We start from the raw sequence: 20,462 nt of genomic DNA, 5'->3' as shown, positions 1-20,462 counted from the left end.
GAAGAGACTTTCTTTTCTCCATTGTAGGCCCTCAGCTCCTTTGTTGAAGATTAGCTGTCCACAGATGTGTGGTTTTATTTCTGGGCTTTCAATTCTGTTCCATTGATCTGTGCATCTGTTTTTGTACCAGTACCATGCTGTTTTGATTACTGTAGCTTTGTAGTATGTTTTGAAGTCAGGGATTGTGATGCCTCCAGCTTTGTTCTTTTTTCTCAGGATTGCTTTAGCAATTCGGAGTCTTTTGTTGCCCCATATGAATTTTAGGATTCTTTGTTCTATTTCTGTGAAGAGTGTCATTGGGATTCTGATTGGGATGGCATTGAATCTGTAGACTGCTTTAGGTAGTATGGACATTTTAACTATGTTTATTCTTCCAGTCCATGTGCATGGAATGTCTTTCCATCTCTTTATGTTGTCATCACTTTCTTTCAGGAAAGTCTTGTAACAGTTTTCGTTGTATAGGTCTTTCACTTCCTTAGTTAAATTTACCCCAAGATATTTTATTCTTTTTGTTGCAATTGTGAATGGGATTTTGTGTTCTTGAGTTCTTTTTCTGTTAGTTCATTGTTAGAGTATAGAAATGCTACTGATTTATGTAAGTTGATTTTATACCCTGCAGCTTTACTGTAGCTGTTGATTATTTCTAACAGTTTTCCTATGGATTCTTTGGGGTTTTCTATATATAAGATCATGCTGTCTGCAAACAGCGAGAGTTTCACTTCTTCATTGCCTATTTGGATTCCTTTTATTTCTTTTTCCCGCCTAATTGCTCTGGCCAAAACCTCTAGAACTATGTTGAATAAGAGTGCTGAGAGTGGACACCCTTGTCTTGTTCCTGTTCTCAGAGGGATGGCTTTCAGTTTTTGCCCATTGAGTATGATGTTGGCTGTGGGTTTGTCATATATGACCTTTATTATGTTGAGGTACTTTCGTTCTATACCCATTTTACTGAGGGTTTTTATCGTAAATGGATGTTGGATCTTGTCGAAAGCTTTCTCTGCATCTGTTGAGATGATCATGTGGTTTTTGTTTCTCATTTTGTTAATGTAGTGTATCACGTTGATTGACTTGTGGATGTTGAACCGTCCCTGTGTCCCTGGTATAAATCCCACTTGATCATGGTGTATGATCTTTTTAATGTATTGCTGTATTCGGTTTACCAGAATTTTGTTGAGGATTTTTCCATCTATGTTCATCAGTGATACTGGCCTGTAGTTTTCCTTCTTTGTGTTTTCCTTGCCTGGTTTTGGGATCAGGGTGAAGATTTACTTCTTTTTTAAGACTGAGTAATATTCCATTGTATGTATGTGCATCATTTTCTATATTTGTCTATCTGTCAATGGATTTTTAGGTTATTTTTACTTCTTGGCTATTGTGAATAATGCTGCAATGAATATGAGAGTCCAGATATTTCCTGAAGATCCTGATTTCACATCTTTTGGATAAATACCTAGAATGGGATTGCTGGATCATACAGTATTTCTATTTTTGATTTTTCGAGGAACCTCCATACTGTTTTCCATAGTGGCAACACCAATTTGCATCCCGACCAACAGTGCACAAGGGTTCCCTTTTTCCTCATCCTCACCAACACTTACCTCTTTTTGATAATAGCCATTCTAACAGGTGTAAGGTGGTACCTCATAGTGGTTTTCATTTGCATTTCCCTGATGATTAGTAATGTTGAGCATCTTTTCATATACCTTTTGGCCATTTGTATGTCATCTTTGGAGAAATGTCTATTCAAGTCTTTTGCCCATTTTTTCTTTTAAAGATTGGCACCTGAACTGACATCTGTTACCAATCTTCTTCTTTTTTTTCCCCCCTTCTTCCCAAAGCCCCCCAGTACATAGTTGTATATTCCAGTTGCAGGTCCTTCTTGCTTTGCTATGTGGGACACTGCTTCAGCATGGCCTGATGAGCAATGCCATGTCCACACCCAGGATCCAAACTGGCGAAACCCTGGGGTGCTGATGCAGATTACACGAACATAACCACTCAGCCACGGGGCCAGCCCCCTTTTGCCCATTTTTTAATTGAGTTATTTGGGGGTCTTTTTGCTGTTGAGTTGTAGGAGTTCCTTATATTTTGTTTATCAGTCCCTTATGAGATATGGTTTGCAAATATTTTCTCCCATTCTACTCATAATCTTATGAGTGTAGGACACCTCAATACCACTTGATAATTCTTTGTACATGGCTAGGGCTTATAGATCTTGAATTTCATTATAGGTTGATCTGACTGCTTGTTTACTTGGGAAGACCTGAATGTTTGTATCTTTAGGTCTATCCTTTTAGATTGTCAGATTCCCCAGAGAAAATTCTTGCAGTCTCCTTTCTGGAGGGTATGTACATCCTGCTGACTGCCAGTGTTCTGGGCGCTGAGTCTGGGAGGGAGGCTGCAGTTCTAAATGTTCATTACATCAATCTACTCTTAATCTTGCTGTTTTCAGTGTGATATCCTTGCCTTTAACTCTGCATGATTTCTCAGTCCCGAGACCTCCAGAGACTGAAGTTCTGTTCTTCTGCTAGGGTAGAGGAAGAGAATTACCATTCTGTTTCGTGCTGGCGAGGGATTGATCTGGGTATCTGCTTCTTAAACATATTCTACCATCCTTCTTGTTTTTTAGTCACAACTTGATTCTTACTTTCCGGGGTACTTGGAAACCTAAACTTTTTGGGTATGTTTAGTGTAAATGGCATTGCCTCTGTGCTTCCCCTTGCTGCTGATTTAGTATTCCATTCCAGTCAGCCTTCTAGCTTCTAAAGTTTGTTGCTGTCATCTCCTCTCTCCCTATCTTTGTAAAAATCCCATTACTGTTATTTTAATGTAATTTTTGAAAAAGATAGTGCTAAATCTGTTTGTTGATTCCGCTGTCTTTAACCAGAATTCCGCCCTGCCCTTTTTACCTTGGTCGTGGGTAAGTTGGGTCACTTGTTGGAGGATGTCAAGTATGTATTGTTTGTCACTGGAGAAAATGCGTAATTTCAACTTGAAGTGATTATAAGAGAGCTTAACCGTTTACATGTTTTTGTATGTAAAGGTCAGAGTCATTACTAGAAAAACTATCATTTTTACCTTAATGGAGCTTTTCTGCTTCCACTGTTGTAGGTCCAGCTTTCCAGTTTGGCAGCACCACTACCAATTTCAACTTTACAAACAACAATCCGCCAGGAGTATTCACATTTGGTGCAAATCCTAGCATACCTGCAGCCTCAGCCCAGCCTTCCGGCTCAGGGGGCTTTCCATTTAGCCAGTCTCCAGCAGCATTCACTGTCGGGTAAGAGAACTCTTTGTTGAAATGGGGAATTTTACATGGTATGGGTGTGTGCATATGTATTTAGTGTGTATGTGTTTTGTTTTTAACATCACCAAGATGCAGTACAGTTCAGGTAAAATCAAGTATATTCTCCAGTATCAATTTAACATATTATAATTTTGGAGGATCATAGCCTGAGAAAAATAGCAATAATTGTGTGTGTATTAGGTGTAACAGAAAACGTGTTTACTTTGTCTTTTTTTCTCCCCTTTGTCACTGGTCACATTTAATGTTATTATGACTCTGAGATTTTATCTGAGCATCATGTCACAGGAAGTTTTTATTTTTCACAGGTCAAATGGGAAAAATATGTTCTCTTCTTCTGGAACTTCAGTTCCTGGTCGCAAGATAAAGACTGCTGTTAGACGTAGGAAATAAAGGTCACAATGGTGTTATACACAACAGTTTTAACAACGGCTGGTGCCCTTCTTTCAGATACTGGATTGTACTGTGTGCTGGGGTTATCTGAAGTCAGATCTGCCTAAGGACTTCTTTAATTTTGGAATTTTCCTCTTCTTTCTTTACAGAAGTCCCATCCTCACCTCTCCCACCCCCTTTTTAAAAAATAGTAGCTAGACTGGTGACTGATTCTTCAGCAAAAATATTTTATGATCCAGCAGATTATTCACTGATTTGGCATAGGCTGGCTGAACCCAGGATTAGAGCCCGCTCGGTGAATGGCTTTGTATAGAACCTCTTCATCTGCACCACTATGTGCGTTGATATGCGTTTATGGAACGCACTGAAATTGTAATTATATCTGAGGAATTCTGTATAGATTAGAGGATGTTGAAATGAATGATTTCTATGCTGAGTTTGTGCTGGTGTATGTGTGAAGTGAGTGAGTTGGGTGTATTGTGCACTAAAATTTTCTGATAGAGGAAGCCTGATTTTAAAGAATGGTCCATGCTAAGGACTTGTTAGATCTAGTTCGTTCTCCATTTAATAATTATATGCTATTTCTATATTTTCATCCTTCTGACTATCACCTGTCTTGCCTTTTTCATTATTTTATTATGAAACTTGTGTAAATACAATTTTGTTTCTGTACTTTTTTGGCATAACATAAATCTGTGAACTTGAAATTTTCATTTTGTGTTAGAAATGTTTTTTGTTGTTTAGTCTTGTCTCAGATTTTATTATGTAAATCCCATTATTCAAAGTTGCCTAAATCCATTTGGAAATCTTTAAAAAAAAAATTGGGGATTCTTAAAGTGAATTTATTGGCTTTTCTGATCCAGTTTTGTTTGGACCAAAAACCAGTATTGTACAAAGTATTAAACATATATTTTTATATTTACTGAAATGGACTGTGGTGACTTTGGATAATAAGGAAAAGTTTAATATTAAAGCCATGTTTATTACAGTATAATTAACATGTTAAACCATGGGACAAATGCCATCAATAAAAAAATTATGAAATACTTTTTGTTCTAGTGTTAACTCATAACAAAGGTACCAGTGTTAATGGAAGGGAACTCAGAAGGTTAGCAGTGGTCAGTTAGAAGAGAAATTCCAAAGAATACATGTGATTTGGAGAACTCCGAAGTGTGAAGGTGAAAGTGTCTGAATTTACGACGTGTGGAAGGTACCCTGCCTTTTGTCTGGTGCTAGGAATCTCGCCTACTTTGCACATAAACTGACGTATCTTTTTAAAAGTTGAAAATAAACACACGCAACCATTTCTGTTTGTACTTGTATCTTCCTTAATAGGTGATTAGACAGTGTTTATTGATCAAGTTCTTGGAGATACATGCCCAGAGCAGCTCGCAAAAACTTCAGTGGTCCTTTTGTGTAGTCTTTTGGATTATTTTGCCCAATGTTTTTGTTTAAACTAGATTCCTTTTCTCTGGTCCATAAGAGAGCTCGTGGGACAGCATTTAATAGTTTTATTCTTCAATTTGAAGGCACGGTTATTTTGTGCTGACTTTTATTTTGCTGAACTAGTTGGAGTCTAAATTCAGAACTTAAAAATGTTTAGGAGCTTTTTTGTCTGTTTCCAATGAAAAGATAATTTTTCTTATTGAAAATATCTTAGGCCATCATCAAATGCTGGTTTTGGAGTAGAAGTTTTATATTTCTAATACTTTATTTATTTATTCTAAAGATTGGCACCTGAGCTAACAACTGTTGCCAATCTTTTTTTTTTTTTTTCCTGCTTTTTCTGCCCAAATGCCCCCAGTACATAGTTGTGTCTTTTAGTTGTGGTTGCTTTTAGTGGTGGCCTGTGGGATGCCACCTCAGCCGGACCTTACAAGCAGTGCCATGTCTGGGCCCAGGATCCGAACCAGCGAAACACTAGGCAGCTGCAGTGGAGCAGGCGAACTTGACAACTTGGCCACAGGGCCGGCCCCTCTAATACTTTATTAATAACACACATTTGACATGGACCTGTTTGGGGGCAAACAATAATGGTAAAGTAAACTGGAAATCTGTGGTTTGAGGGTGAGAAGTTAATGACTAATTAAATTGCAGGCGCATTCCTTCTTAGCCATTCTCTAGGCCCACATGGACAGGAATATTCTGGGAAAGATTTTTCATAAAAAATGTGCTATAAATTATGTTTCATTTTATTTAGTACTTTAAAAAAAAAGTGACTGAAAAGGATACTTAGGGTAGCTTATCTTAAAAAGGAAATCTTCTAGCCCCCAAAACTGAAGCTTATAGGGCTATACTCAAGACTTGTTTTTTCCATCTCAACTGCTGTAATTCTCAGGCTGCAAATGAGAGCACTAGAATACGTTCTTGGTAGCAGCTCAACCTCAAACCTGTTCCTGCTTAAGTTCCGCAGAGGTTATCTCCTTATTGCACTGGTTCAGATTGCAGACCCACTTCTGAGCTATTCCCTGTGGCTGTAACATCAGCCTAGCAGGCTTGGGTTATATGCTCTATACAGAAGTGAAAACCGAGGGCTGTTTGTGGAAGAAGGGGACACATCATGGAAAGAAAACAATAAAAGCCCACTTCCCGTGCTGGACCAGTGAGGGATTTTTAACTGAAAATAATTGCAGAAGGGAGGAAAGCTATATACAGAAAGATTGAATAATCAGGTATGTTTATATAATTTGATTGACGAGGGGTCCAGTCATTCTCACTGAACGTGCATCAGTATAACTTGGTGAGGTGTGTCAAATGTATATTCTAGGCCCTCCTCACCAGAGAGTCATTCATTCCCCGGGTCTGGATATGGCCCAAAACTCGGTATCATTAAATAAGCACCTGGAACTCCTGATGCATGCAGTCCAGGCATGCCACTTTGCTATGTTCTTTTGAGTAATTTACGATTTCAGGCATTAAGAAAAAGTACAATTCAGACAATTGAAAACTGTCTTTAACCAGCTGTTTATTAATATTTGTTACAGATTCTCTCCTGAAATTGTTTATGTAGTTAGGATTTTATTATTTGAAATAAGTGTTGGATTAATTTTAATAATTTGTAACCAGGCCGTAAACTTCCTAGTTCAGCCTGGGGAGCACTTGTTTACTTTAATTGTATTCGCAGTATGTCATTTCCTGGGCCTGTTGAAAGTCTGAAACTCAAGGAAATTTTACAAAGGTTAGCATGTGTCCAATAGAAACTGTCAAATTTGGTATAGTAAAATTGAGAAAATGGGTATGTTGGGTCTAGCTACACACACCAGCTAGATAACTGCGTCAGAGCCTTCATTTCCTTATAATATGGGGCAACTTTTATAAACGTTATCTCAAAAGTTCACTGTAGTTCCAGAATGTGGTGTTTGTGTCTGGGCTCATAACAGCACAGTGCCTACAGGACTCAGACCAGGCCATAGTTTAGCTACATTTATCTTTTAAATCTTTGTCCTTCTTGAGGAACCTGTTTTTTTATCCTGTTCTCCTTCCTCTCTAGATTTGTTCATAAAGGTTAGAATAGGAAATGCTTGTAAGATCTTTCTTAACTAGGTTTACACTGCCCGGCTCAGTCATTTACTAGCTATGAGACTGCACTTCTGGATCCTCATGTGTAATGTGGGCCCTTAATATCGTACACAGTGGTTGGGATGGTTAACAACTTTAAGGAAAGGACAGGGTTAGTTTAACATTGTTAGTCATCTGTGGGTAACTTTTGAGTGATTTGCTAAAAGAATATATCCCCAAAAGTGGGTGATTTTGTTTGATACACCTCTATTTCTGAAAGCACTCTAGTTGACTGCTGTCGCCATTCTCTTGAAGGCAGAGAATGCTAGAGAAGCTGTATTTGGAAGCAAGGTCTCCCTTAAGCAGGAGGTTCTAGAGCAAACCTTCTCAAAGAAATGGGCAAAACACAAAAGCACTGGTGACTGGGTATTTATTGAGACAGAATACAAATCGGTGGCATACAAATTATTAAAAATAGAATGCTGAATTTCATTTATAGGCAAGCCATCAGATACTGTTTGTGGGTCAAGTCCTATAATGAACTACAAGGAAATATAGATACACATTTTGAAATAAGAACTTTACCCAGGCAAGCACATATTGTAAAACTTTTCGCCTTTGGTATAGGGTAATGGGGAATGGTAAGTAACTGAAATGATACTTGTCAGATTTTAGGAATACTGCTGTTAATCAGGCATATTCTTTAAAAGAAACAATAGCCTGTTTTAATAGGGATAAGTGTAGAATGAAAATATTTAATACTCCCAGACCTCTCAAAAAGCTTTATTCCCAAGTAGTAAGTAGTTTCAATTAATTTTCAACTCCTTTCTACCGTTCTTTTGCTGGAAATACTTATGCATAAGTGAAGCACCCAAAGTCACTTAAGGGAATAAATCCTTTTAAAGTAGAGTTAAAACAATTTTTACTCTCATTTGAAACAATAAACACTGAAGACTCATTTTTATAATTTAGAGAAAGTGGTCCTCAAATACAGTGCATCTTTTTCAATCCAAAATAATCTGAGTGAAACTGGAAGGTAAATGTTTAGGTAGAAAGAAGTAACTTCTGAACCAGTGCTATACAAGTAACAGTTGGGCAATATTTTAAAAGCTTACTATCCAAAAGTGTTAGCTGTATTTCTATAATCACACATTAGTCTAAAAGCAAGGCTTGCCATCACTCTCACTTACCTACCTAGGCCCAGCATGAACACGGTCAGTATGTCAAGACTTCTCAAGGTGAACTAACCACTGGGGCTACTTTTAGTAATTGGGTACTGAGATTTTCTAGGTGCTAAGTTAACTGCCTGTTCTGTGGTTTTATTTAGGGCATATTCGTTGAAATAGTATTCTCACTCAGCTTGACTCCTAATTTTTGTTCCCCTATTACTTATCTTGTAAAAGTGATGAGTAATGTTTGTACTATGAAGACAACTTTCTTTTTGCCTTTTTAGGTTAGAGCTTCTGCATGAGAATTATACTTTGACACAGAAAATTAGCATCAGCATCTGGATAACTGAAATAAACTAAATAGAAAAGTATTGAAAAGAGGGAGGTTCCATCCCCCTCAAGCCGGAGAGAAAAAAATGTGACTCCTCCTTCTTGCCTAATGTCATTTTTTCCAACAATTTGGAACCAAAATCTCTTTCCCTAAGTGCCAAATTCATAAACAGGAACAGACTTGGATTTTGTTGTAAAGGCAGACAAGTAATATTTCTATTTATTTCATAGGGCTATACAGTATAACTTGAATCCTGAGATGGGTCGAAATGAACCTACATAGATATTAACCTGAATGACTCAGGTATGGAAAATGTACAGTATTTTAATTATAACTACTGTTTTTGTTTTACTGTACAAATAAAAATAGCCTAGATGGCAAACTGTCCAATTATCTGAGAAGAAATTATACATCAGATGTATTCCAGAGCTACAGGACTGAAAGACATTTCAACCTGAATTCCCAATCAGTGGCAAAAGTAGTCTACACCCCAGTGCTAATGTGTATGCTTACTAAGCAGTAAACTTATGTAACAATTCCTAATTTCTGGTCTTAATAACAAAATAGTGGGTTGTTTTTTTGGTTTGGTTTGGTTTTTTTACTGTGATGTGCCGTAACACTTTAAATACCTTCCTAGAGGCTACAAGTGAATGATCTGTTTAGTACTTTGAGACACTTAGGCTTTCCGTGATGTTGGATTTAACATAAAGTTATTTTGAAAAACATGGTTCATGAAATTTTACAATAAAAATGTATTCATAAGAAACCTGTTAAGGTTTCTATAAACATCAAATGTGAATATTTTCACAGTTGTAAATTTCAAAGAAAAATCCAATTTAAAAATTGATACGATGATAATGCACGTCTTGCATTTGCTCTTAAATGCCAAAAATAAAGCCTAGATTGATCCTTTAAGCAATCTAATTATGAACTGTCCAATACAGTTTAGTGTTTTTTTGGAAAATAACATCAAAGTTGGAGAAAATGCCTCAGAAACAAAACTTTTCGTTCAGGTATATCTCAACACAGCTAACTGGGCCATCTGAAAACGCACACACATATACTTAAAACTCCACAACTTTGCTTCAATAGAATAAATTAAAATGGCAATACACAAAGTATTTCTTAGCTCAAAACTTCCTTCAAAACATTATCCTTGGCAGTCCCAAAATGAGCTTTTGGCCCACAGAACCAAAGAACTTAGAATAATGTCTGGAAATTCTACTCTTCCTTGTTACACAGAGAACAGTCCATAATGGGAAAATTGCTAATACTTCACAGGTGACTAGTATTTAATCATCAAATACTAAGATTATTTAACTCGATGTTTCAAAAGTTATGGAACTATATAAAATATAAAAGGAAACTAACTAGTATGTGAATACCCTGTGTATAAAGAGAAGATATATTCAGAACACTGAGAAGCACTAATACTTTCTTCATGCTGCACACATACCGGGAATATTGTTTTACAGTCAATATGCAACAGTTTGATGGAAGTAATTTTTCCCCACATATTTATAGTTTGATTTTGGGCACTGAAAACACTTGCACATGAATTTTAAGATAAATTTACAGTAAAAATTTACTTTTTCCCCCCATCAAAAGCAATCACTAACTTACCTTTTCATTATCAATAATATAGCAATATGACTTAATACTTTTTCATCATCATGCAAAACTTGCCCCAAAGTCCATGTATAAGCATTAAGAATAGCTGTAAAGTTACATCATTCCCGCAGTAAACTGCGGTACAGATTTCACAACTTCAGGTCAGAGAACTGCTGGGCCTGCCTCACTACCCCCTTTCTCTTGAGCTGAGTCATCACCACCTCCTGGGATGGGAGATAAGTGGATTATCAAATTTGTGTCCCCACTCCCTCCCCCCAAAAGGCAAAGACAATTTCCCCAAGAAGTGTTAACTAAAAGATGAATACTGTGTTTACAAAACACAACTGGACATATTCCATTATTCTGGGATAAACCAAAATAAATTTTTAAGGTTTCATTTGGCGATTTCAAAGCTGAAAAGGCTTTCAGTCAATTCTAATGCCTTAGATCTTAAGAAAGTATACTGTCCGTTGTTGATTATGAAACCACTTGCCTTCTTTTTGATCTAAAAACTTTAACACTTGAATTTAACAGATTTTCTTCTGAAAAAGTTCTTTGGCATTCAAGTAAAATCAATACTTCCAGAATAGTCACCTGCATCACACTGGAGCGACTGCTTTAATTTCTAAATCATCAATTAATGTGACCCAGGGATACTGATGGCCTTGATACATAATTTAGTCTTGTCATTATTCCAGAGTATGGAATTCAGGGCTTTTTTGGGCATCATCTGACCCCATTTCTTTTTACCACAATGGTTCCTGCTACAATGTCATAGGCTGTTCGATTATGCTGAAAAAACAGCAGTGTGATGAAAGCAGGGAAAAAAGAAGCAATAGAAAAATTCTTGATCAAAGCTCGTATAGTGGACCTAAAAAATTAAAGCAAAAAATATCTGGTAAGTTGTCTACCAACCACATAGAGATTGATAGTATTCTATAAAGTTCAAAATATGTATTTAAAGCATATTTAAAGTGTAGTTGAGAGAATTTTATCTGAGTTACTTTCAAGTAGCATTATATTATGATCAAACCACCCGGGCTAGTTCTAAAGACTTCATACAACATAAAAGTTAAGACTTTAGAACTTTCACATGAAAGCAGTAGTAAATATGTATTAGAATGTGAACTAAAAGTTTACAGTATTTTCTGGTATTTCCTTTTACTTACCTTTTTCTACAGTCACTCACTACTGTGTGATTATCTTCTAAACTCAGTATGCTTACTTCTACCTTGTGTAAAGTACCAGCATTTTAAATTACTGTGTATTCTATTATCAGCGCTCTTCTTTCTTTATGGGGTCCTGTAATTAAGGAAAGCTTTAAAAAGCTTTCAACAACTGCTCGGAATAGAGAATAATCCTAATAATGTTAGATTTCTGCCTTTTAGTGCACTGAAAGGCTATAGAAAAGCCCAGTGGCTAAGAGTGTGGGCTCAATCCAGACTAGTTGGTTTTAGATCCGTTTTCTACCAACTACTAGTGTTCCACATCTGTAAAAAGGGGATAATAGTACCTATCTTATACGGTTGTTAGGATTAAATTAGTTAATATATACGCAGTGTTTTCAACAGTGCTTGGCATATAAGAGGTGCTCAACAAACATCAGCCATTATGGACTCTCATTAAAAGTAGTAGCCAAGATTATTATAATCACAAAATTGTAAGGAAATTTTGACGATGTCAGCAAAATCAAGGCTTCTTCTAGAGTCTCTTGTTCATATTTCTTTATATAACAATCTAGCTCTGAATCACTGGCAGCAGTTCCTGCCAGTTTCTTGTACTGCTCAACGGATTACCACCTACTCACCTCCACAACTTCCATTATCACTGTCTGTACCTCCCCCCACAGCCAGACGCCAACAGCGAGCCATGAGTACTGGGAGTATTACAAGTTCTATCACTTAAGAGCAGGAGCAAGATGCATGCATGCATAGCTGTCAAAACTCTTACTGCCTATTCAAGATGGGATAATGACAGGGACTACCAAGCGGAAGCTCAAGGCAGATCAGTAACCCATTATCCAGAGATCTAGAGGATAAAAAAGCTAGGCACAGAGCCCTGCTATCGATAGCATCAACAGCCAAATCAGCCTCTCATTATTGTGACTTATATTTCATAAAATGGTTATCTTGAAAATGTATACTGAAGAGGGGTCCACAATCAAATAACAGTATTGAAAAACACTCATAAACTTTGTTTCAAACTTAATAAATGTAAGCCTATCTATACATGCCATGAAAAAGAAAAAAAAAATACCAACATCCTAAAAATACTATATCAAATGGTATAACTTAGGAATTATATTACTATACTTAAATTTTTTTTTCATAAGTACATAGATTAAGCTAAGAAAAGAACTTACGTTGTAATGCTAACATTTGAGGAAGGGATCACTAAAACCCGACTTGGTGCAATAAGCACTGATGTGTCACATGTCACAACTCGAAGCCCTAGCAGGAACTTCCCTGGGGTAGCTCCACCTGCTCCCCAAATGCAAATTATCTAAGGAAAGAAGGATAATTTAGAAATAATTTACTGGCTCTACTATACCAATTTTAAAGGTAAGTTTTCCTGCTATACTATAAATGTTTTAAAAATTTCAAGTTGAAAGAATTTCATAGAATACTAAATGGTTAACTTTTTAATGCATTTCTGCAGGTCTATCATCTTCAATACAAGATTTCTACTGTAATATTTCTCTATGACCCATTATATTTTTTAGCAAGTTGTTTCTATGGAAAAATACATTTCAAGTTCCACAACCAACTTATATTTTTGAACCACAAGACAAAAATACATTACAAAGAAATTGCAAAATGTCTCCATTCAGAAACTTTTTTTTAACTTGAAAAGCATTACGTTAATTAAAGAAAACTTGGAAAAAAAACAGAACGAGACATTTGACAAATACATGACTATAAATTTCCATTACTTTTTTGTCTTGGGCTGATACTCTAAAATTAGATTGTTAACTATTAATGTGCTAAAGCCAGCAGCTTACCTCATAGAAACAAACTAATAATCTGTATACAAGAGCCACAGCCATCATTTTCTGCAAGTCTTCCATTGACGTGTCCTCGTCTATTTCTTCTATTATATAGTGCATAGCAAACTTAGAGATATCCCTACACAAAATTAATAGTTGGGGGTTAGAAAGAATTAGTTACCAGAGCAGCTGCTTTTTTTTTTTTTCCCATTAGTGTAAATCACAAACTTTAATTGAAATTCTAAACTAATCTTCAGGTTTCCAACCATCTAGTTTCACAAAACGTTCCTTCAATCATTCAACAAATAAGCAGCACTATCACAAGCAGGCACTGGACTAGCCCTGGGGATAGAACGGCGAATGCGTTCAACATGGTCTCTGCTTTCCTGGAGGTTCTAGCCTAGCAGGGAAAAACAGTGATAAGTAATAATAAAGCGGGATAAGGGCTATGATAGGGAACTGCAGGGTACTTAGAAACACATACTAGGTACTCTTAACTTAGTGAAGGCTTCCCAGAAATGACATTTGAGATCTAAAGGATGAAGAGAAGTTAGTCAAACTAAGAAGGGAGAAGTTCCAGAGAGAGGGACTAATGAGAGAAAACCCTGGAGCAAGTGTGAGGGAAGCTGTAGGCAGTTTAGTATGGCTCAAATATTAAGTGTGAGAGGCGACAGTGACTAGGAAATAAAGCCATATGTAAAACCCTATGAAAACATTAAGACTTTATCCTGATGGCAGTGAGAAGCCTCTGAAGGGTTTTGAGGCAGGAGAGGGGCAGAATCAGAATTTGTGATCTCTCTCGTGTTCTATCAGAGACTGGATGGAGATAAAACAGGAGACAGGACACTGAGATACCAGTCAGAAGATTTTTGCTATAACCCAGGCAAGAGATGACTAACTGGACTAGGGAGAAGCAATGACAATGACAAAAGGTCAGACAGCAAAAAGAGGAAACAGTCTGGGTTGAAGGTCAGGAGACAGCAGAAAGGAGCGCTTACCGGATTGGCTGTGTCGTGGGGAGGGGAGGGAGGGAGGGAGAGACAGGGAGGAAGCACAGTAACATTCAGACTGCTGGCAAGGGCCCTGAAATTTCACTACCAGGGTTTGAACTTGACTCTCACTTATTACCTTTCAAACTTTGTAAATTCTGGGTTTACATTCTTGTAAGCCCAAATTTCAATCTCTATAAAATGGAGGTATTAACCTCCGCCTCACAGTGACGGTAAGATTACACAAGAATCCATCTAAAGAGGTGAAGTCAATGCCTAGTTTGGAGAAAGTCCTTAGCAACTGATAACCACTATTATGATCATTCATCTGAAAGAAGGATTATTCAAATAAACGGCTCACTTTGCAGTTCACTTGGGACTTGCCTGATCCTATAAGCAATCCCCTTCGGAAAAGCCATCTGGCTGATTATTAATACTTCATCTACCAAAAACTCTTAATGCCTTTGTCTTTAGGTACTCCACTCTGCACGAGGAAATTAGTCCTTGACCTAAGAAAACAGTGACTAAAATCAAACCAGGTTTGGAGTTTCCTTTTACCTACTTTTGATAGATGAGATTCCCACAGATCTTGTAGAATTTATTAAATGTTTTTCTCTCCTTTGTAGTTATTTCTTAAAACCGACAAGATAAAAACAAACCTGAAAAAGCTCCTAAAGAACTCATGACACTGGCACACAGATTATCCGTAGTCACTTGCAGGCATGAACGGAACTTAAGAAAGCAACATCTCTAGACAGTAGGCATTAAAACCTTTCTGCAAATGGCCTGAACTTACTTTATTCCACTGAGGTGCATAATGCTTAAGACAATGGTTGCTTTTATAAAGAAGAGAATAAAGAAATCCACCATCTCTGCCATAAATCTGTGGGCCAAGGACGGAATAACATACTCTCTGCCTGCAAAAAAAAAAAAAGTAAAGAAAAAATTAGGAATACTAATCATTTCACAGAGGCCTTGAAACACTAGCCAGGTAATAAATGGGGAAGGTAAAGTCAAGATACAACTTAGCCATAAGAAACAATTTCTAACCTTGCAACAATTATTGGTATTGACTCCATCAATAGTGCACGTATTGACTCCATCAATAGTGCACGTTATTAAAATATAGCAACCCCACTTCTCTATTTCCTGAACAGTTTAAAGTTTGCTTTCACTTCCATCATGTTGAAAAGTGGTTTCACAGATAAGTTTAACTATTTAAGGTACTCAATACATTTCACTAGGGACTCAAATGAGAATCCAGGTGATCACAGCCTATGACACAAAATTAAACTTTTTTTTTTTTTTTACCAAAAATCAAGGTTAAGTATAGACAATTAATACAAAGTAAATCCCTGTGTTCCTCACATTACCCCCTATTCATTTCGTTTGTCTTGCTTTCTAGGTAATAAATTCAAGGATTACGAATCTGTCATCCTAAATTCTAAATGGGATCTAATTCCAGCATCAACTAGTTCTTGTCCCATATATCTGTGGGCTGAATAAGATAAAAGTCTAAATAATAAACTAAAAAGTGCAAGTAATTCAAAATATTCTAATTCCCATACAGAACTAAACAGACAATATACAAGATTACGCCAGGGCCCAGTGAAAGGTTTATAACTCCAGTGGTAATCATGTAAATCTCTTTTTACATCCGTCAGTTCCACCGTCCTTAATATACCGGGAATACGTAATTATATTAGTTACATATTCTATGTTATCGATACCATAAATCTTATAGTACAACATATAGATAATGTATAATAAATCCACGTCTGGATTATTTCCAGCATTGCCAGTCAACCCCTCCACCCCCGCCCCGTCCCCAGAGTGTGGGTTTGTCATCTGAGAATTACGCTCTGCATCTCACTCTCCAGAGCGTGGCGATCACGGTTAAGAGGACGGAAGAGGGGCCAAGATTGCTTTACGCTTGGAAACTAGTCCCAAGAGGAAGGCAATCCATTCGGAGTGCCAGGTCTAAGAGGAAACCGTCCAGCCCCGCTGGACGCTTCGCAAACGGACGCCTGGGCAAACGAAGGCTGATGCCCACGGACACAGCCCGGTCCGGGCGGCCGAGGCAGGTACCAGCCGTAACGAGCCTGCCCGCCCTGCCCCGGGAGCGCGGCGGCCCTTGCCGCTCCGCCCAGCCTCTCCCCCCGCAGCGCGTCTCACCTGCCTGCCGCCCGGTCTCGCTCGGGGCTCGCGAAGGGGCGGCGGAGCCTACCCTCGTCACTGGGGCTGCCCGGACGGCTGCCTGCCCGTGAGGAGCCCGGGGTCCCAGGCCCGCGACGGGGGCAGGGGTGGGGACGCCGGGAGCCGCCCCCGGCTCGGGCCCCGCGGCCGCGGCGCTCAGGAAGTAGAAGGGGTTGTAGTAGCCGAGCTGGGGGGTCTGCGGCCCGGCCGGGGGGGCGGCGCCGGCGGCCGAGAGGCAGCTCGGCGTGGGCGGCTGGGGGCTGCAGTAGGCGGGCAGGGCGGCCAGGCCGCTGTGCCAGGTGAGGTAGCCGCAGTAGGACTGCCACAGCCACTCGTGCACCTGCCGGGAGTACTCGCGGGCGCTCAGCCGCGCCGGCCTCTCCCGGGGCGCCGCGGCCTCGGGCACCTCGCAGCCCGCCGGCTCCTGCGGCCCCGCACCGGGGCTGGAGGCCGCCTCCCCCGGCTTCCCGGGCTCGCGCGGCGGCTGCGACTCCTCGGCGGCGGCCGCAGCGGGCGCGAGGCCCAGGGCGGGGGGCCGGCCCGGGACCTGGGGCTCGGCCTGCGACCCGTCCCGGGGGCGTGGGGCGGCGGCGGCGGCGGCAGGAGGGCCTCTCAGGGAAGGGACGGGCTCGGGGTCCCCTCCGCCGTCGTCCTGCCCGGGAGGGCGGCCTCGGGCTTCCTCTGGCCCCTCTGCCATCGTCGCCTCAGCAGCACCCTCGGTGATCCTGTCACTGCGCCCTCTCCCTCCCCCACTGGGCCCTCCCCAACGGCCCGGTGGCCACCGCAGCAGCCGCAGGCGTCAACAATCCGCCACCGGAAGCGGAAGCCCCGCCCCTCAGCAGCGACGCAGGCCGCGGGGCGGAGCCGGGCAGGGAGGGCGTGGAACTGGGGCTGTGGGGCCGTGGGCTGGCCTGGTGGGACTCGCTGGCTTATTGGCTGTTGGGCATAGGCTGTCACCCAGCGCCGCCTCTCTCGCTCTTAAGGTTTTCATGAAGGCCCAAGTTTCTCCAGATCATCCACGGGATGTGGACTCGGGCTGTCCCGGGAGAAACGGCTGATGGAGGAAGAGGATTTACGAGAGGGGTCCCAGAAGTCCGCGCCGCCTTGTCTGTTACCGAACTGTTTTAGTCTCCAGGCACTGGGCTCGTTGCTTATTTCCACCTGCGGTGTTCCAATTAAACTACTCCTCGGCCATGTGTACTCAAGAAGGTGGTACAAGACGTATCCCCTTAGAGGATAAGAAAGTAATAGTCAAACTAGGATATAGATCAATATAGTATGCCTCAGCTGCAGAGGTTTTCATTGTTAAGAGAAGGGAAGAGAGATAATGCTGATGGAAGAGCTAGACGCTGTCATCATCCTGGAGCTAACGTGTGTCCATAAAATCTTAGTTTCCACTGCTGTAGACACGAACTTACTACGCCAGTAAAACTGCATTTTCTCAAATCCATTGTCTCAACTTTTGGTGCCTTTTATTTTGTGTTAAGGCAAGGCCCTGTTCATTGTCCAGGGCTTTCAGCCTTCTCTGAGTACCCTAGCCCAGGCACGATTTCTCCTTCCTCTGAACTATAAATAACACCTTACATATTTATATGTTAATGTACTTTCTTATTTCCTCAAGTTGATTGAGTGATAGGAGTATGTCTTTGTATCCGCAGTACCGTACAGAAGACCTACAGGGGCCAAGTACTGTGGGTATACTTAGTCCTAACGACATGGAGAATCATTCTTGACTTTGTTTTGGGAGATATAAAAGTGAAAAGGTGTAACTTTTGCTGTTAAGAAGTTAATGATTTAGCTAAAAGGTGTAAATATTCCCCTTAAGAAGCTATAGAGAAGGACTTTCACTTGAAGACCTATTTACGACAATATGAGTATAATGTGAATCCAAAATAAGGGAAAGATCATGGTGGCCTGTAGCTAGAAAGGTTACCCTTACAAAGTTGGTTTTAAAATCAACTGTGAGGACATTGTAACACTTAGACAAGCATCCCAAGTTTAGGTGAGGGAAGCAGGAGCAGCGGGAACAAAGGCATGAAGATGGCATGGAATGAGTGTGAAATACTGTGGTTTTGGAGACGTGGACTTTGTTTTGGATACCACAGATTATATAGCACCTGGCACAGTGCCACCCACATAGTAGACATTTATTTTAATCGGGCTTCTTGGTTGTAATTGTCAGAAATCCAATTATAACTGATGCAAGAGAAAACAAAGTATGTGAATTTATTGACTTGCATAACTAAAAACTTCAAGAGTAGTTTAGGTTTCAAGGATATCTAGTTACAGATAATCAAATAATAACTTTCGGAATCACCTCTTTTTCTCTGATGTTGATTTTGAGAAAAGTAAGAGTGTTTTTGTTTCAGTGATAAAAAAACCTAATTCTAACTGGCTTAAGCAAAAATGAAATTTTTTGCTTTATGTAACCAACAAGTTCAGAGGTTCTACAGAATATAAGAGGGTGCAAAAGTCCACATAATAGGCATTCCAAAAGAGAGAAGAAGAATTAATGGCTGGTAATTTTCTAGAATTAAAGAAAGATGACTCTTCAAATTGAAGAAGCATAAGTTTTGAGAAAACAATATATGCATCATGATGAATTTAAGCAAAGAGAAAATTTTAATGATCTTAATAGCAGATAAAACATAACCTACCTACAAAGAAATGACATTTAGACTGGAAGCCGAATTTTCAAAAGTAAAAATATATGCTAAAGAGAGTGGATATATATAGTGCTGAGGGGAAACTATCAACCACCTAGAATGTTATAACGAAGTAAATCATGCTCAAGAATGAGGATGCGATGTAATGCACCACTGCCAATACAAATGACATCCTGGTCAACCCTAGCTCCTTCCCATCACACTCAGCTAAGGACTGAAGTCTCAGGAGTGTAGAAAGAGACATATTCATGAGACAAAAATACAAATGGATTCTGGATAGGTGACAGTGCATGAATTTTGAATCTTCATGAATCCCCACATAAAAACAGACTAGATAGTGAAACCAAAAATGCATAGAACAGCATTTATAATAAATCTAGATGACAGATAACTCCATAAACCCCAAAATACAAGAGGGTGGAGTCAAACCACAAATGCAAAACTTGCACAGTGTCAGTGCCCAAAAAATCAAATCAAAACTGTATTAAGAGATTAAGAAAATGATGTAAGACATGAAATGGCAAAATAAGTCAGAATAAGAAAAACTCAGAACTGAAGTAACAGAACTTGGGAAAGAATTAGAAATAAGAGAAAAAATGATTTCAGAAAAGAATACTAAACTAGAAGAAACAAACACAACAGATAGTGCCCAAAAGAACTAGAATTTGAAAATAAGATTTTTTTAAGTCAAAAAGAAATATAGAAAGAGAAATGATTTGAGAGAAATGATAAATATTGAAGCTAGGCAAAGAAGATCCAACATATGGATAGAGGGTCCCTGATAAAGCAAAGCAAAGCCGGTTAACAGAATACAACACATTATAATTCAAGAGAACTTTTCCTGAAATAGAAATATATACCTTCTATTTATATATATTCAAATATATTTATATATTCCTATGTATATTTATATATATATTTGAAACCTCATATCGAAAGAGCGTACTGTGTACCTGAAAACATTGAGAATGAACAAGATATGTTCTAGTAAAATTCTTAGTCTTTGCATTTTGAAAAGTGGTCATTTAGGCCGAAAACGTAATTTATGAGAGAAAAAAATTGGATTATCATAAGACTTCAACATTAACACTTTATGTGAGGAAAAAAATGGTGAAACATTTAAAATATTCAAAGAAAGAAAAGGAGAACCGAGGACTTTGTATCTAGCAAAACTAGCTTTCAAGTATAAAAGGATAGACTAATTTGTTATTAAAATGAAAGAACTTAGAGAATGTTATTCACCTGAGTTCTTCCTGAGGAATCTACTAGAGAATGAAGCTCAGCAACCAAAATGACTAACAGAAGCTTCTTGGAGAAAT

At 39.1% G+C, this 20,462-nt stretch overlaps 2 protein-coding genes and 1 long non-coding RNA gene across 12 annotated transcripts in view; 2 read left to right on the top strand and 1 right to left on the bottom strand.

The window, feature by feature from the left end:
• Nucleotides 1–4,743, top strand: part of NUP153 (nucleoporin 153) — an 83,171-nt gene extending 78,428 nt beyond the window's left edge. For all 8 annotated transcript variants that reach the window (XM_070584120.1, XM_070584118.1, XM_070584121.1 and 5 more), the window contains 2 exons: nt 3,112–3,280; nt 3,613–4,743. In XM_070584120.1, coding sequence (XP_070440221.1) covers nt 3,112–3,280; nt 3,613–3,697 — 254 coding nt within the window. In that variant the 3' untranslated portion in view covers nt 3,698–4,743. The remainder of the gene's footprint in view (nt 1–3,111; nt 3,281–3,612) is intronic.
• A 2,865-nt stretch (nt 4,744–7,608) lies between these two features.
• Nucleotides 7,609–17,300, bottom strand: FAM8A1 (family with sequence similarity 8 member A1). Of its 2 annotated transcripts, XM_070584124.1 has the most exons (5): nt 16,457–17,297; nt 15,078–15,198; nt 13,308–13,431; nt 12,669–12,808; nt 7,609–11,177 (listed from the first exon to the last, which is right to left on the bottom strand). In XM_070584124.1, exons 1-5 carry the CDS (start codon nt 17,172–17,174, stop codon nt 11,033–11,035), a joined length of 1,248 nt encoding a protein of 415 aa, XP_070440225.1. In that variant the 5' UTR covers nt 17,175–17,297; the 3' UTR covers nt 7,609–11,032. The 2 variants fall into 2 exon arrangements, with proteins under 2 accessions (XP_070440225.1, XP_070440226.1); XM_070584125.1 differs by lacking the exon at nt 12,669–12,808 and having other exon boundaries at nt 16,457–17,300.
• Nucleotides 16,153–17,923, top strand: LOC139077268 (uncharacterized). Of its 2 annotated transcripts, none has more exons than XR_011529627.1 (2): nt 16,153–16,365; nt 17,461–17,923. It is a non-coding gene; the product is annotated as an uncharacterized lncRNA (long non-coding RNA). The 2 variants fall into 2 exon arrangements; XR_011529628.1 differs by lacking the exon at nt 16,153–16,365 and adding an exon at nt 16,428–16,544.
• Nucleotides 17,924–20,462: the final 2,539 nt, after the last annotated feature.

The sequence above is a fragment of the Equus przewalskii genome, chromosome 19, assembly GCF_037783145.1.
Source record: "Equus przewalskii isolate Varuska chromosome 19, EquPr2, whole genome shotgun sequence".
In the NCBI taxonomy this organism is placed as follows: domain Eukaryota; kingdom Metazoa; phylum Chordata; class Mammalia; order Perissodactyla; family Equidae; genus Equus; species Equus przewalskii.
The sequence above is the reverse complement of the archived record's forward strand: the minus strand, read 5'-3'. Positions and strand labels throughout refer to the sequence as shown.

Coding starts and splice junctions, on each gene's coding strand:
- FAM8A1 (XM_070584124.1), bottom strand. CDS start 17,174: ATGGCAGAGGGGCCAGAGGAAGCCCGAGGCCGCCCTCCCGGGCAGGAC. Junction 15,199..16,456: donor CGAGACCGGGCGGCAGGCAG/GTGAGACGCGCT, acceptor TTTTTTTTGCAG/GCAGAGAGTATGTTATTCCG. Junction 11,178..12,668: donor TCAAATGTTAGCATTACAAC/GTAAGTTCTTTT, acceptor TTAATTTTTTAG/GTCCACTATACGAGCTTTGA.